Raw genomic sequence first — 16278 nt, forward strand, 5'->3', positions numbered from 1 at the left:
GACACAAGGGTGGTTTTCCATATTTCACTCACACACACTCACTCAGAATCAGAACCGGGACCAGAGCCTGAACTGACCAAGGCTGACCAGAAACTAGGTTGCCCATTCTCTGCTGTCAGCTAGGGGGAGCGGTGGGGAAAGTAATGATGACTTTCCTTCTAATTCTTTCTACCTGTTGCTGTGACCCGTCGAGGTTAACTAATGGTCATTACTGGCTCTTCTGCGCATGTGGGGCAGGCCAAATCTGTCTTGGGCTGGCTTAAGGCCATCTTTTCTGACTACTGGAAATTTACCAGCATTAGTAGGTTACATGCATAGTGTGTACATGCGTGTGTGTGTACACATGTGTGCATATGTGTGTGCATGTATGTGGTGTGTGTGCATGTGATCACACATATGTGTGTGATCACAAGCATTGGGGAAAGCTTGAGAGTTGGGGAATCACCTGTTATTTTGGAAAGAACCCTGACTAGGACTAGAGACCCAGGCTCTGGTTCAGATTCAGCCATTAAATAGCTATGTACCTGGGGTGGGACCTTTGGACTCTGCTCGGTTTCTTCTTTTGCAATGTAAAAGGTATTTTTTGGTTGGTTTGTATTTTCATGGCCTGTGTAAGTCTTGGTTGGAAGATTCCATTATGGTTATAGGTTCACTGCCTGTCTCTCACAGAGTGCTTGGGCTACATCAGCATAGCCGCCGCCCCCCCCACACACATGCAAATCACTGTCTTCTTGTAAGTGACTCTAGAACCCTCTGAGAGCTCAGCTTTTACACTGAGGTCCTGCTGCAAGTCACACACTGGCTCATGGTGAAATTTACATAAGGAACCACTAATCTAGAACAACCTAACTCATTTTCATATAAAGAAACCAAGCCCCAGAGAGCTATCGGCAATATAAATCCATTGCTGTTGAGTTGATTTGAACTTATAGCAACCTTATAGGACAGAACAGAACTGCCCCATAGGGTTTCCAAAGAGCAGCTGGTGGATTTGAACTGCCAACCTTTTGGTTAACAGCTGAACCACCAGGGGTCCATTAGCTGATGTCTATTGAGTGCTCACTATGAGCCAGGCACTGTGCTACATGACTGCATGATGATCCCTACAACAACTCCATGAAGTGAATGCCATCATTCTTTCCACTTTAGACAAGGAAACTGAGGCTCAACGTAGACAAGAAATGGCCCGAGGTCGGTACTTCATGGGTGGAGCTGGGACAAAAGCCCCACCTCCTGTCCTGGGCCCTGGCACTTTTCACTGGTTTATTCGGACTCCTTCTGGTCAAGCAGCTCATTCTATTCCATGAATGTTTATCCATTTCCCATGACTGTCCTCTTGCAGGGCCTCCACCCTTACCCAAGTATAACCATCACTCAGGGCAAGCTATGGTCCACCTCCTCCAGGAAGCATTCCCTGAGGACCCAGGCACCCTAGAGCCTTCCCTCACCTTTCCCAATCTCCATCTTGCATGCTGGTTAATAGAAATGTCAGAATCTTTTTTCCATACCTGCAAGGTCGCCAAAGGCTAGCCTAGATAAGAAAAATTAGAAGAGGGCCCAGAAATCCAGGGAGAGTTCAGCAGGTGAAGGAAAAAAGGGCAGGCATCCCTGCCTGTGAGCAAAGGCAAAGGCGTGGGGGTGGGCAGGGCTGTCTTTTGGTTTGGTGAGGAGGAGGTAAATGTGAAGACAATAAGAAAATCACATTGGCTGGGTTGGAAAGAGGAAGTGATGGTGTCTTAGTTACTTAGTGCTACCGTAACAGAAATACCATGTGGGTGGCTTAAAGGAATAGAAATTTATTTTCTCGTAGTTCTGGAGGCTAAAGTCCAAATCAGGGTCTCAGCTGTATTGATTCCTTCCTTGTTGGTAGCCCTGGGCATTCCTTGGTTCCTTGGCTTGTAGACGATCCTCACATGGCATGTCTTCCCTTATATATGTATGTGTGTGTGTTCCTGTGTCTATCTGGTCTTTTTATAACTCAGAAGCAATTAGGTTAAGGACCCACTCTACACCACTATGGACTTGTTAACATAATAAAAAGAAACCTATTTCTGAACAGGATTACATCCACAGGCACAGAGGTTAGGATTTCAACACATACTTTGGGAAGAGACAATTCAATCCGTAACAGATGGGAACTAACATTTATTCTGGGCCAATATTGTCAAAACAGATCTGGTACAGAGCTAGACATTTTATGTATGCACTGAGGGCCCCAGGGAACTGGACCTCGGTCATAGCTCCCTGAGCTATGGCAAGCCCATGGGCATGAGTGACTGAGGAAGCTTCTGCAAAAGCCAAGGGAGCCAGGTAGGACACGCTGGACCAGAAAGCAAAGCTCAGCGTCAAGCTGGAAGAACGAATCTGAGTGAAGAGTAGTATCTGTTACTTGAAATCATCTCTGCCTTAGTCCCTGATTGGTGTCCTGGGTGGGGTTTGGTAGGATTCAGTTGGGGGTGGGGCAACAGGTAAAAACGGGAAGTGCTTCTTTAACAACTCTGTGAGATACTGCTCTGGGACCCTCCTTGGCATGTGCTACATCAAGGAGAGGGGCCTTCTCTGCCCCCTCGCTGAGATACCTTATGCCTTTGGCATTGGCAGTGATTCCCAGAAGGGCTGAGGCAGCCACATTGTGAGTCTGGGGGTCTATAGGTCACTCAGGGGGAGCAGCCATTTGCCAGCAGATTGGGATGGTTCACGAGCCTGTGAGAAACACCTGTGAGGTCCCCGTGAAATATGTGACTCTTTCTGACTCCTCCATGAACAGGTATCTGCAAGTGTCAGCAAAATTTGGGTACTTACCATTAATGACGGAGCCCTGGTGGCACAGTGGTTAAGAACTCGGCTGTTAATCAAAACATTAGCAGTTCAAATCCACCAGCTGCTCCTTGGAAACCCTATGGGGCAGCTCTACTCTGTCCTATGGGGTCACTATGAGTCAGAATTGACTCGATGGTAATGGGGTTATTACTAATGACCCACCTGTCAGTTCACTGTACTGTGGTGGCTGACGTGTTGCTGTGATGTTGGAAGCTATGCTACTGTATTTCAAATACCATCAGGGTCACCCATGGTGGACAGGTTTCAGCAGAGCTTCCAGACTAAGACAGACTAGGAAGAAAGGCCTGATGATCTACATCCAAAAATTAGCCAATGAAACCTTATGGATCACATAATATTGTCCAAGACTTTGACTCTCTTACTTTGGATGCATCATCAGGAGAGCCCAGTTGCTGCAGAAGGACATATCAATGATCGTGGAGATGGTGAAGGACTGGGCAATGTTTAGTTCTGTTGTACATGGGGTCTCCATGTGTTGAAGCCGACTCAATGGCAACTAACAACAACACTATTAATAAGACAATTTCTCTTCCCACGGGCTGTCAAGACCTGGGGAAACTTAGTTTAGTTAATGTTTGTAAGCACCCGGGGTGGAGTAACATTACTTCCAATTTTCAGATAAGAACACAAGAGGCAAAGAGAGATTATGTGACTCACCCAAGACCTTGGCCTAAAATGGAGGAGCTGAGATTTGAACCCATGTAGCCTGGCCTCAGAGCTTGGGCTCTTCCTAATGCCTTCACTCCCTTCAAGAAGACTTGCTGCATCTCAGATCTCTTTGTCACTATTTGATAATAACCCTGGAAGAGAATTTCCAAAATCCCTTGAGAGGCCAGGCTCTGTCTCCATTCTCCCCCCTCCCTGGGCTCGGACAACCAGCTTGGGCTGTGCTGCCCACAGCCTTATCAGCCCAGGCAGCATTGCAGGGGTAGGCCAGTCCAGCAGCAGCTTGCCCCTAGAGGCTGCCCACCTGTCCTGTCCTGAGCACCCTGAGATCTCTAGGCCTGGAGCTGCTGCTGTGGAAAGGGTCCCCCACCCCCACACTCAGGACTGGGTGATTCCAGGGAGCAGTAAGCTACTGACTACTGTGCCTGGGGCTTCTCTCTTAATCCCCAGCCTGTCTGCGTTTATCCGGTGGCCTCAGGTGGGGCCTCAGGACCAAGTGGGCAGTGGGGCTTGCAAGGCTGGCAGGACCGAGCCGTCAGAGACAGGCCCTGTGTGGGCTGGAGGGGAACCGGGAGCCATGAGGGTAGCAGTGGCCATACTCTGGCTCCTGGCCCTTGGGGGACTCCCCCAGTCCCGGGCCTCCTGCCCCTCGCAGTGCAGCTGCAGCCTCCACATGCTGGGTGACGGCAGCAGGGCCAGGTATGGCATGGGGAGCAGGGAGGGTGGCCTAGCCCCATTGGCTCTACCAACAGGGCCAACAGGGGAGGGGTGGGACACAGACTCTCAAACCACAGCTTTGTGAGACCCCCATCTCTGCCCTCGAGGCCCAGGGGTCCTTTGGGGGTGGTTTGCATGGCATTATCTTGGGCTTTTCCCAGGGGCTTGGGCTCTTCCCAGCAGGAATCTCTACACATGGGGCTGGGGCATGGGGTTTCAAGCTCTGGAAATCCTTCCTGAGACCTCCTTCAGGCTCGGTGGAATGGAGCAGGAAACACGCAGGAAGTCTTCCTCCCTTGCCTCTTTCCCTTCCTCTCCTTGCTTCCTTCACTCCATCATCCTGTCTGTACCTCTCCCCAACCCCCACAACACCCAATCCTATCCCCTGTGTTTCCCCCTACCACAGCCACGAGGGCGCCACTGGCCTCTACATGCCCTCCCGCTCTGAGTCTCCTCTGACCCAGGACCAGCAGCCTCAAGAGTGTCCATTCATCATGGGCTGGACCCACCCTATCCTCCGCCCTTCCTTGACTTCCCCTGCCCTCACCTGAACCCTCAAGAGCATCTCCGCTCTCCTTCCTCTCTAGTCTTTCACTGGGCCATTCCATCTCTCATCACAGCTCATTCTTCTCTTCAGCAGTTTTTAGACCATCTTTCTTCAGCCCACCTGTTAAAGGCCCAGCATTTCCTAACTGGCTCAAGATGTCAGCCCTGGCTCATGGCCTTTCCTATCTTTCTGACCTCCTGTCATCCCATCCTCCCTTGCCCCCATCTTAGACAGGATTTGGCGAGCCACTGGTGGTGTCTGATCAGGAGAGCAATGCTATATCAGAAAAAAATATATATATATCAGAAGTACCCTGTAAATGATCCTACAACAGGTGCTGGGCTGATTGAGGGTGAGGGGAGGTAGAGACTGGAGAGACCCCCACCAGCAAGGACATCCTATATGGTCTGAAGAACAGAAAGAACTCCATTTTTGCCCCAAATCTCCAAGGCTCCAACTCATATGGAGCTTAAGGACAAGGAGGCCAGGGCGGAGCTCTGAGCAGGTTGGGTAATAGTCCCTGGCCAAGGGCAGTGTCAGCCAGGTGATGAGGACCCCCCCACACCCCGCACAACAAGCAAAGGGCTCAAAGTCACATGGCCTCAGTGGCAGAACTGGTCCTGGAACCCAGAGTTCTGATTCCATCTCCAGAGCTCTTCCCGTGGGCAGGGACCAAAGAGGGCTCCAGGCAGCAGAGTTCACCTTAGGATGTAAAACAACATTCCAGGGCCCATGATGTCGGGCGTAGCCTTCCCCTCCTCTAGAGCCAGAGCTCTTCAGTCATGTCCCTGCCTGACAGTCCCAAGGCCGGCATGCACCAGGCCAACTATCTGCACGGCGTGTCCTGTGAGGGAGTGAGGCCATTTGAGACTGTAGAAGCCCCGAAGTCCCAAACGGCCAAAAACACAGATTGTGCAATCTGCCTGCACCCTTCATCAGGCCTGCCTCTACCAGGGTCCTCAGAGAGCCCAGCCCTTAAGTCTGAGCAGCTGGGCAGCTGCCCTCTCCCTGTGTTCCCATACCGTGAGCAGGGTGTGGCACCTGCAGGCACTGGGTTGCCTGGGAGAGCTGGTCTGGGCCCACAGAAGGACGTGTTCCCTGCTCCTTGGGCACAGCTGGCCCCTGGGAGCCATGCTATTGGCTTGCTTTGGTCTCTAGTTAGTTTCCTTGGACCCTATTCTCCCCAACCCCATCAACTCCATTCCTTCACCTACAGCCAGACCTTCCTCCCTGTAGCACCCAGGCCTGTATTATCATCTGAAAATATCAGTCCTTACCTGCTCCTCCTTCCTTACCTAGGCAATACACTGTGTGGGGAGAGGAGCTGTGAGTCTGAGGGTTTTCTGAATGGCTCCAGCCCCCATCACTTAAGCGGGGGTTCCACGTATGTGTGAGGAACATGTGAATGGGCGGGAACATCTGTGCCCTTCTGTGGGCTCAGTCCACAGGAAAATAAAAGCCATCATGCCGGTTAAGCTAATGCATGCTGGTGGTACATGCAATAGGTGATGACAAAGAACAACCTCCTTTTCAAAGCAAAACTCTATCCCCCAGTGTGAGAGAGACGCACTCTGGAGGGAACTGGGGCTGGGCAAGGGCTGGTCTCCTGATGCCCAGCCTCCAAGTGTTGCCTTTCTCTGGGAATTTTTCCTGTTAGATCTTACTTTATGTGAGTGAACTGCCAGCAGTGATCACGTAAAGCGCAGCCCTAAGTTGTACGCTCATTGAGGGCATGCGCTGCTGCTTGTTTCTCCCTCTACCCTCAGCTTTCAGTGTTAAACTTGACAGGACAGGGTTTAAGGAGTCCCTGTTGAGGCAGAAAGGGGCGATGGCTGAGGTGAACCCCGTCAAGGTGTAGCCCTGGGGTGCAGAATTCACACCACCAGTCTGTATCACTGGGCTCCTACAGGGTGGCACACACTGTGCTAAGCTGGTACACACACCAATCACTCACACTGCATGCCTGCGCTGTAAGGGGGTACCTATCACTATGGGGAAACTGAGAGACACAGAGTCTACATGGCCAGCAAGCCAAAATCCCCAGAAGTGAGTCCAAGCTGTGGGGTGCAAAGTCCCAGCTCTGAGACACCTGATCATCAATGGTCCCTCAGGGCTCAGAGAGGTCTGAGGACTTCCCCTTTAGATGCCCTTGACATATTTTTTAAAAATGAAGAAAAGCAAAAAGGGCTACAAGAAGAGAGGGATGATTTAACACCCCAGTACCTGTAACACACATGCCACACAACCATTCACAAGACCAGCTCAGGATTTATTCACTGTTCACTCTCAGGGCACGACAGGTGGGGCGGGCCCGGGACGGGACATCAGCATTCAAGCTTGAGGTCTTTCAGGCCAGCAAACTGAGCCCAAAGGTTCCCTGGCATCCCGTGACAGGCTCTGAGAGCAGGAGGCCCCCAAGGGGAAAGGTGCCGCTGCTGGTCAGGGGGGGACTCCAATCCAGCAGGGCTCTTGCTCAACTGTCCTCCATGTTTGTTACCAGGACGGTGGTGTGCAATGACCCCGACATGACACTGCCCCCAGCCTCCATCCCTCCAGACACCTGCCGGCTGCGCCTGGAGCGGACGGCCATCCGTAGGGTACCCGGGGAGGCCTTCAGGCCATTGGGGCGCCTGGAGCAGTTGTGGTTGCCCTACAACGCCCTCAGTGACCTCAGCGCCCTCATGCTGCGCGGCCTGCAGCGCCTGCGTGAGCTGCGCCTGCCTGGGAACCGCCTAACTGCCTTCCCCTGGGCAGCCCTCAGGGATGCTCCCCAGCTGCGACTGCTCGACCTGCAGGCCAACCACCTCTCTGCTGTGCCGATGGAGGCTGCACGTTTCCTGGGAAACCTCACCTTCCTCGACCTCTCCAGCAACCAGCTGATGAGGCTCCCGCAGGAGCTGCTGACCACCTGGGCCCACCTGCAGACGGGACCCTTCCTGCCCGGCCACCGCACCAGGCTGGTCCTAGGTAAGAGATGTCATTGGCCTCTCCCATCTCCCCCAGGAAAAACCCCGGTGAGCCTTGGGGTCTTGGGCAAGTGTTCCAGCCTTTCTGAGTCATGGTTCTTTACCTAGAAAGTGGAAATAATACCTGTCCCTGGGTGGCGCAAATGGTTAATGCGCTCAACTGCTAACCAAAAGGTTAGAGGTTTGAGTCCACCCAGAAGCTCCTCAGAAGAAAGGCCTGGTGATCTACTTCTGAAAAATCAGCCGCTGAAAACCCTGTGGAGCAAGTCTACCCGGACACGCGTGGTCACCATGAACTGGAGTCGACTCGATGGCGACTGGCTGGGTTTTTTTGGCTTGTGTTTCAGGCGTGAGTGAAGGCTGAGTGAGAGGCTTAAGTGGCAGGTTTAGGAGCTCGAGCTCCAGGTCAGATGGCTGGAGTTCAAACCCCAGCTCCGCCTCTTCTAGTTGTGTGTCCCTGGAAAGTCACTCAGCTTCTGTTAAGGGAGGATCACGAAAATTCCTAGCTGAATGGGTTGGCATGGTGGGCAAAAGGGCAGTGCTGAGCACACAGAGGTACCTGTGGGCAGGCAGAGACGTGCCACGACCCCTGTTAAGGAAGGACTGGGGGTGCTGTCAGCCACTGTCGGGGTGTCAGGGACTGTCTCTGCTGTAGCGCCCCCACCCTCGCCCAAGGTCCACCCTGCCTGGGGCAGCCCCACCCAAGGCCTGTCAGCATGGGAGTCTAAAGGCCCAGGCACTTGGGACAACTCTGACTGGCTCTTTCAGCTCCGGAGCCCCTGAGAGGTCAGCTGAGGCTGTGGCCAGGCCCCATCACAGTTCCACTTCTCCCCTCGTTACCTTCCATCCCTTCTTTCCTTCCTTCCTCCCTCCCTTCCTTACTCTTCCTTCCTTTCTTTTCCTTCCTTCCTTTAGTCCTTTCCCTTCCACAGGTGTAGATCCCACGGACCCACTTCCCCTTAATAAACCCAGAGCATGCTGATCTTCATCTTAGAGTCAGCTTCCGGGGGAGCCCAACCTTCAACAGTGCTCAAAGCACATGGACGCCCCTCTCTGGGCGGATCTGCTGAGTGCGCTGTACATGGTGGCAATTGCTCAGTCCTTCCTGTCTGTGTTAGTGTGACATGCAGTGGTTAAGACTGCGGCTGCTAACCAAAAGGTCGGCAGTTCGAATCCACCAGCTGATCCTCGGAAACCTTACGGGGCAGTTCTACTCTGTCCTATAGGGTGGTTATGAGTCAGAGTCGACTTGATGGCAATGGGTTTCTTTTAAGGTTCCCTGAGTTGCCTCTCACCCTCACAAAACTTGACTCTTGCACCATCCTGGGAGTAGACAGTGCAAACAACCTCCTTTGTTGTAGAGATGAACAAACAGCCTGTGGGTTGTGAGTGGTGGGCTTGAGCCTATGGTGCTCCTTCCACTGTGCCATGGGGCATAGGAACCATGGTGGGGCAGTAGGGGTATCAGAGGAGAGGACCCCACCTCTATTTCTCAAGAGACCTCCTTGCAGGGTGTGCCCGGAGCATGCCTTGACTTGTACTGGGTCCAGCACTGGGGGCGGAGTTCATGTTGAGGAAGATCCTAGAGGTCTGCGGTAACCCCTGCCCTGAGGCCACAGAGACTTTCTTGAGAAGAGGACATTTGGAAGGGTCACTTCTGGAAGCAGGGCAGGGGTCTCAGGCCCCAACCAACTCCATCCAATGCTGTGCATCACCCTCCTACAGACATCTCTATCTGACACTTTTCTAGTGTTGTCAGGTAAGATCCAGGGCACTTCATAGGGTTATATTCATTCAAAAACATTTGTGGATGATCTGAAATTCAAATTTAACTGGGGGTCCTGTATTTTTTTCCCCCTAAATCTGGCAACCCTATTACAACAGCCATGTCAGGGAGACAGACTAAGAGGTGTTAATCCAGTGCTATAAAGAAGGAAATTGAGATACACGAGGTCTTCAAGGTCACGCAACCAGGAAGGAGCTGCCAGGGACTGTTGCCCAGCTCACTGTTGAATGAGTTAGCAGAATATACCAGCTGGTCCTTCTGGCTCCTTGATTTCTCCCCTGTTCTTAACGGCCAGTTGCTTACCAGGTAAACCGCATCTCCTTTCCTGCCCAAGACACCTGCCTGCCCTAAGGGTGGCAGATGGGAGCATAACTCATTCTGGAAAATTGATTTTAATTATACAACTCATACATGGGTATATGTGAACATTTAAAATATTACAGGAAAGGCTAGAGTCCCTTTTGTCCCCTCTTCCTATTCCAATCCCTTCGCCCTCTCCCAAAAGGTAGCCACTGTTGCCACGTTTGTTTGCATGTCCCATATCTTTTACAATACATTTACATACATATACATATAGATACGTTTTCAGGAGGGATCAGTCCCTGGAGAAGGACATCATGCTTGACAGAGTACAGGGTCAGCGGAAAAGAGGAAGACCCTCAAGGAGGTGGACTGACACAGTGGCTGCAGTAATGAGGTCAAGCATAACAACAATTTTAAGGATGGCTCAGGACAGGGCAGTGCTTTGTTCTGTTGTGCATAGGGTCTCTGTGAGTTGGAACCAACTCAGTGGCACCTAACAACAACATATAGATACACACACATATGCATAGAAAATGTATGTGTCTGTGTTTAAATACTTTTTATCGCATTGTATATATCAACCAGAGCCCTGGTGGTGCAGTGGTTAAGAGCTTGGCTGCGAACCAAAAGGTCGGCAGTTTGAATCTATCAGGTGCTCCCTGGAAACCCTATGGGGCAGCTCTGCTCTGTCCTATAGGGTTGCTATGAGTTGGAATTGACTCCATGGCAATGAGTTTGTTTGTTTTTAATGTGTATACATATATATCAATCAGCAGTAAATTTTTCATCCAAAAATGTCTTGGAGTTCTTCCTAAATTACTGTAAGTGGATCAACTTCACCTTTTTAAACTACGGTACAATATTCTATAATATATATACAATATTCTATAGTATAGTTATATTCTAGTTTATCTAGCCTTTCACCCCTTTAATAAGCCTTTAGGCCGTTTCCATTACATTGCTAACACCTATGATGCCACAGAGAAAATTTGTACACATGTCTGTCTAGGATCGTGCTGAGGGGTGGAGATGCTGGCACAGCAAACATTTAAATACCAGACCGGCTCTGCCAGTTCTCCTTCCCGCCCATAGTGGGTGAGACCACCATCCACGCGTGATTGTCTGCTAGTGTGTGGGCTCTGTTCTAGGTGCTGGAATACAGCAGTGAACACAGATGGAAATCTCCTCCCTCACAGAGCTATGAGTTGGAATGGACTTGACTGCCTGCGGTTTGGTTTTGGGGTTTTTTATGGAGCTGAAATTAAAATGGCCAAAATGCTTTATTTCCGCCAACTTGGCAGGTTGAACGTTTCACTGTAGTTTAATTTTGCCTTTTGAATTAATTCTTCCAGGACCTTATTGTGATGAGGTGAAGACCTGGGTAGTGATGGGTCTTGGGTTGCAGATGAACTGTTCAGTGCATTTAACTAGTGACGCAGGGCAGCTGCCACTGAGGAAGAGTGGGGGTGGGGGACGTGGAGGGAGAAGGAAACAGCGCCCTCTCAGCTAGTGGTCCAAAGGAACGGAGACTCATAGCTGTGTCTTCAGATCTATCTGCACCCTCCCCAGCCCTCTGACGTTCTCCTTCCAAATGCGTCAAACACAAGTATGCAAATGTATAAGATGGCAGTAGCTAGTAGACACTATCAATTTAATAACCACTTTTTTTTGGGGGGGGGCGAGGGAGACCATCACTCTAAGCATGTGAATTTTATATTTCTGACATGCAAACGTATAACAAGGAATTCTATCTTAGAATGGTGGATGTGCTGTCCCCCTCTGTCTGTATAAGGCTCTTTGACAAGGCAGGGGCAGTGCCCTGCTTTCAGCCTGATGAAAGTGTTCATTTTATGTCACAGAATTTGATTTTCTGGCCTTCTCACTCCTCCTCTCACCCCCATGTGAGTCTGTGTCAAGGGACCAGGGCTCTGAGCAGACACCCTCACTGCTGGGGTGACGCTGAATGTGACAATGGGAGGATGGGGTCAAGAGCCAGTGAAGCATTTTTAGAACTGGGTTTTGTTATTGCAGTAATTGCAGAAATCTTCACAGCTGGGCCAGTGGTCTGTAAGGATCATTCCAGAATGGCAGTAGTAATTGCCAGTCTTGTAGGTACGCGGTATGTCTACCCAGTGCTTCCATATGTATTACCTTTATGCATATTAAAAACAAGACACCAAACCCATTGCTGTAGAGTTGATTTCAACTCACACTGACCCTATGGAACAGAGTAATTTGCCTAACAGAGTTTCCAAGGCCGTAAATCTTTACAGAAAAAAAAATTTTTTTTTTTTTTTACAGAAGCAGGCCACCACATCTTTCTCTCAAGGAGCGGGTAGTGGGTTCAAACCACCGATCTTTTGGTTAGCAGTCTAGCATTTAACCTCTGTGATACCAGGGCTCATTGGAACCATGAATAGGTATTATTACTTACCTTCTGGAGCCCTGGTGGAGTAGTGGTTAAGCACTCAGCTGCTAACCGAAAGGTTGGTGGTTCAAACCCACCAGCTGCTCTGATGTGGCAGTCTGCTTCTGTAAAGATAACAGTTTTGGAAGTCCTACTGGGTTGTTGTAGTCTGTCCTACAGGGACACTAAAAGTTGGAACTGACTTGATGGCAATGGGTTTTACATTTATAACCTGTTGCCGTTGAGTCAAATCCAACTCATAGCGACCCTATAGGACAGAGTAGAACTGCCCCATAGAGTTTTTTTTCAAGGAGCACCTGGTGGATTCGAACTGCTGACCTTTTGGTTAGCAGACATACCTCTTAACCACAGTGCCACCAGGGTTTCCTTTATGTCTGTAGCAACCATAAAAGGGAAGCAACGCTAGCATTTGAGCTGAAGAACCAGACCAGGTCACAAAACTGTCTAGGCGGACAAGAATCTGGGCCTGGAGGCTGGTTCTCCTGACCCTGAGCTTAGGGCTCACTTGGTCTTTTCCAAAGGAAAGGGTCTGAATAGCCAGGGCTCACCTCTTGCCTTCTCTCCCAACCTGCAGGGCTTCAGGACAACCCCTGGATGTGTGACTGCCGGCTGTATGACCTGGCCCACTTTCTGGATGGCTGGGCCCCACACCTGGCCTTTGTCGAGGCCAGACTGTGGTGTGCCAGCCCGCGCAGCCTGGCCGGGGTGGCCTTCAGCCAGTTGGAACTGAGGAGGTGCCAGGGCCCGGAGCTCCACCCGGGTGTGGCCAGCCTCAGGTCCCCCATGGGCAGCAAAGCATTGCTACGTTGTGGGGCCACTGGGGTCCCTGGGCCTGAGATGACTTGGAGGAGGGCCAACGGGTACCCGCTCAACGGCACAGGTGTGTGAGCATAGGGACTGCTGGGCTGTGACCCCAGGTTGGAGGAGGTCCCAAATGGGGTGGTAATAGGGCCAGGTTTGCCGGGGACAGGGAGGTGGTCTAAGCAAGCTGGGTGCCCACCTGCTTAAGGAGAGTTGGGCAGGCTCTGAGGTTGACAGTGGTTTGCATCTTGTTCTATCATGTCCCCCCAGCCATTGTGTCAGAGACTTGGCCCCTCCTTGAGAGGAGCAAAAAGCTGGCTTTCTGGTAGGAAGTTAGTGTATTGATGTTTATAGTATGTTTCCCGGCTGTAAATATTAAGCTAGTATCACCAGGAGTCTCTGGGTGGTGCAGACAGTTAACGTGCTCAACTGCTGACCCAAAGGTTGGAGATTTGAATCCACCCAGCGGTGTCTTGGAAGAAAGATCTGGTGGCCTATTTCCGGAAAACCAGCCACTGAAACTCTAGAGAACACAATTCTGATGTGACGCACTTGGGGTCACCCTGAGTTGGGGTCAACTCAACGGCAGCTGGTTATGATGAGGAATAATTAGCCAAATGAATTACCATCTGTTGAACTCTAAACCCATGCTGTTGAGTTGATTCGAACTCATTGCAACCCTATGGGTCAGGGTAAAGCTGCACCACAGGGTTTCCAAGGAGCAGCTGGTGGGTTCAAACTGCTGACCTTTTGGTTAGTTGCTATAGCTCTTAACCACTATGTCACCAGGGCTCCGTGCTGAATGCATTTATGAAAATAGGGACTTTGAACTTTAGCAAGAACCTGTTTATCTTTCTTATTTTGCATATGAGTAAACCGAGGCCTTGAAAGGCAAAATGGGTGACCCGTATCACATGGCTCATATGGAGGAGTCGGGGTCCACTGGGGGTTGGGGAAATGGGCGAAGGGTGAGGAAGAACGACTTTATAGCACGGCACCAGAAAATCTCCTGGCCTGCCCAGCTTCCTTCTGTGTCTCCTGTAACTAGGTTGGGAAGCACTGCTCTAGGACAGTGGGTTTGAAATCAGTTTACAAACAAAATTGTACAAGGAGCCCCACTGTGTAAAAAAGAAAGTTGGAGATGATATGATTGAAGGGCAGTGGCCTGGGTGGGGGGGAGGCAGAGTGCTTCCCCCGGGCCTTTCTTCATTTCACCCCTCTACCCCCCACTGCCAACGCACCTGCCCTCTGCCCCCAAGGGGGTCCCCTCTGTGGATCCCCAGGGCTCTGGAGAACACAATTGGAACATCTCACATCTGAAAGCAGATCATTCTTAGGCTCTGCCCAGCCTGGGGCTTCAGAGACCCCCCACATTTGCAATCCTGGTTTCCTTGGCTAGTTTCAGAAAAGCTGGACAGTTCCCAGGGTTCTCAGGATGACAGGCACTTCTGTGGGGGCTGTGGACTGGCCCTTGAAGGGAGTTTGGGGTGGTGACCTTCCTCCTCCATGAAGCCTCTTTCTCCTGCAGTACACCTGGAGGTCTCCCGGGATGGCACCAGCTGGGCTCTGCTGGGCCTGCCGGCAGTGTCCCGCCAGGACTCTGGAGACTACATCTGCCAGGCCAAGAACTTCCTGGGAGCCTCCGAGATGCTCGTGTCCCTGACTGTCACTGAGACCCAAGCTTCCACACAGCAGAGTGGGGACCCCGAGCCGCTGCAGGCAAAGACAGGCGAGGAAGTGGAAGCTGCGGCTTACAAAGACAAGCTGGTGGCCAGACACGTCCCCCATGCCCGCGAACCTGCTGCCCTGGCCTCCTGGACCTTTGCACCCAACACAAAGGAGGCGCGGACGCCCCCGCACTTCGTGATGGATGCCCCCGGAGAGCTCTCAGGTGGGCCAGCGGGGCCCCAGGAAGCGCAGATGGTGCGGTCCCTCAAGGTAGTGGGGGGCACGTACCACAGTGTGTCCTTGGTGTGGAAGGTCCACCAGACTGGGAATACCACTGCCTTCAGCGTCCTCTATGCAGTCTTTGGGCAGCCTGACATGCTGCGGGTGGCCGTGCAGCCTGGAAAGACCAGCGTCACCATTGACGGGCTGGAGCCCCAGACCAAGTACGTGGCGTGCGTCTGCGCTCGGGGCCTGACGCCCCGCAAGGAGCAGTGCGTCATCTTCTCCACCAATGAGGTGGTGGACGCCGAGAGCACGCAGCGGCTCATCAACGTGGTGGTCGTCAGCGTGGCCGCCGTCATAGCCATGCCCCTCACCCTGCTGGTCTGCTGCGGAGCACTCCGCAGGCACTGCCGCAAGTGTCGCGCCCAGGGCCTGGCCGAGGCCGCAGGTGCCTATGTCAGCCTGGAGAGGCTGGGCCACAGCGAGGACGGCTCCGAGGGGCTGTCCTGGCACAGCCTGGGCGAGGCCGACAGGCTCCTATCGGCCAGGTCCAGTGTGGACTCTCAGGGCCTGGGGGCTAGGTGCATCCATGAATACTACTGCTGAGGACGCTGCCCCCTCGAAGCAGTGCCCACACACCTGGTCCTGCCTACCCTCCCTCTTATAGGACCACCCGTCCACTCTAACTCCTGAGTACGGGCTCACCCAGTGTTACCCATTCTGATACATGCGGCCTCCTGCACTCCCACACACAGCAACACCTCACATTTACTGAGCACTCACTGTGTGTCCACTAGTGGAAAGGTTGATGGTCCACAAGAGGAGCCTCAGAAGAAAGGCCTCGCACTCTGCTTCTGAAAAATCGGCCCTTGGAAACCCTGTGACGCACAGCTCTACCCTGACACACATGGAGTCGCCAGGAGTCTGAGCGACTCCACAGCGACTGGTTTGGTTCTTTAAAGTGCCAGGAAGAGTTCCAAGTGCTATGTGAGGGTTAACTCTCGCAATTCTTCTACCAGCGCTTTGCAGCATGCTTCTTTATTCTTCCTTTATTAGTCCTGGAGAAGAAGCAGTGGGGTTGAGACACTTGCCTGTGTCAGACTTTTTTTTTTTCCTGCCTGACAATAAAAAAAAATCTCAGTGGCAGACAGTAACCAGCACTTATTTTAGGACTTATGGGCCTGGAGGCTAAGGGGGTGGCTCTGCTGTGAGTCCCCTGTGGGACCCAGGCTGGGAGCCCAGGCTTCCCGGGGTAGGCTCTTCTTATGGCAAAGAAGAGTGAAAAAAGTATGTAATGCCTCCTGAACATTTTGCTCAGAACTGGCACAGAATT

At 51.9% G+C, this 16278-nt stretch overlaps 1 protein-coding gene across 1 annotated transcript; it reads left to right on the forward strand.

Annotated features, from left to right (window-relative positions):
- Positions 1–4084: 4084 nt before the first annotated feature.
- On the forward strand, positions 4085–15551 carry LRIT1 (leucine rich repeat, Ig-like and transmembrane domains 1). Its single transcript, XM_049894616.1, has 4 exons — positions 4085–4206; positions 7272–7738; positions 12829–13134; positions 14584–15551. The coding sequence occupies exons 1-4, from the start codon at positions 4085–4087 to the stop codon at positions 15549–15551; spliced, it is 1863 nt and encodes a 620-aa protein (XP_049750573.1).
- Positions 15552–16278: the final 727 nt, after the last annotated feature.

Source organism: Elephas maximus, chromosome 8 (assembly GCF_024166365.1).
Source record: "Elephas maximus indicus isolate mEleMax1 chromosome 8, mEleMax1 primary haplotype, whole genome shotgun sequence".
Classification (NCBI taxonomy): Eukaryota; Metazoa; Chordata; class Mammalia; order Proboscidea; family Elephantidae; genus Elephas; species Elephas maximus.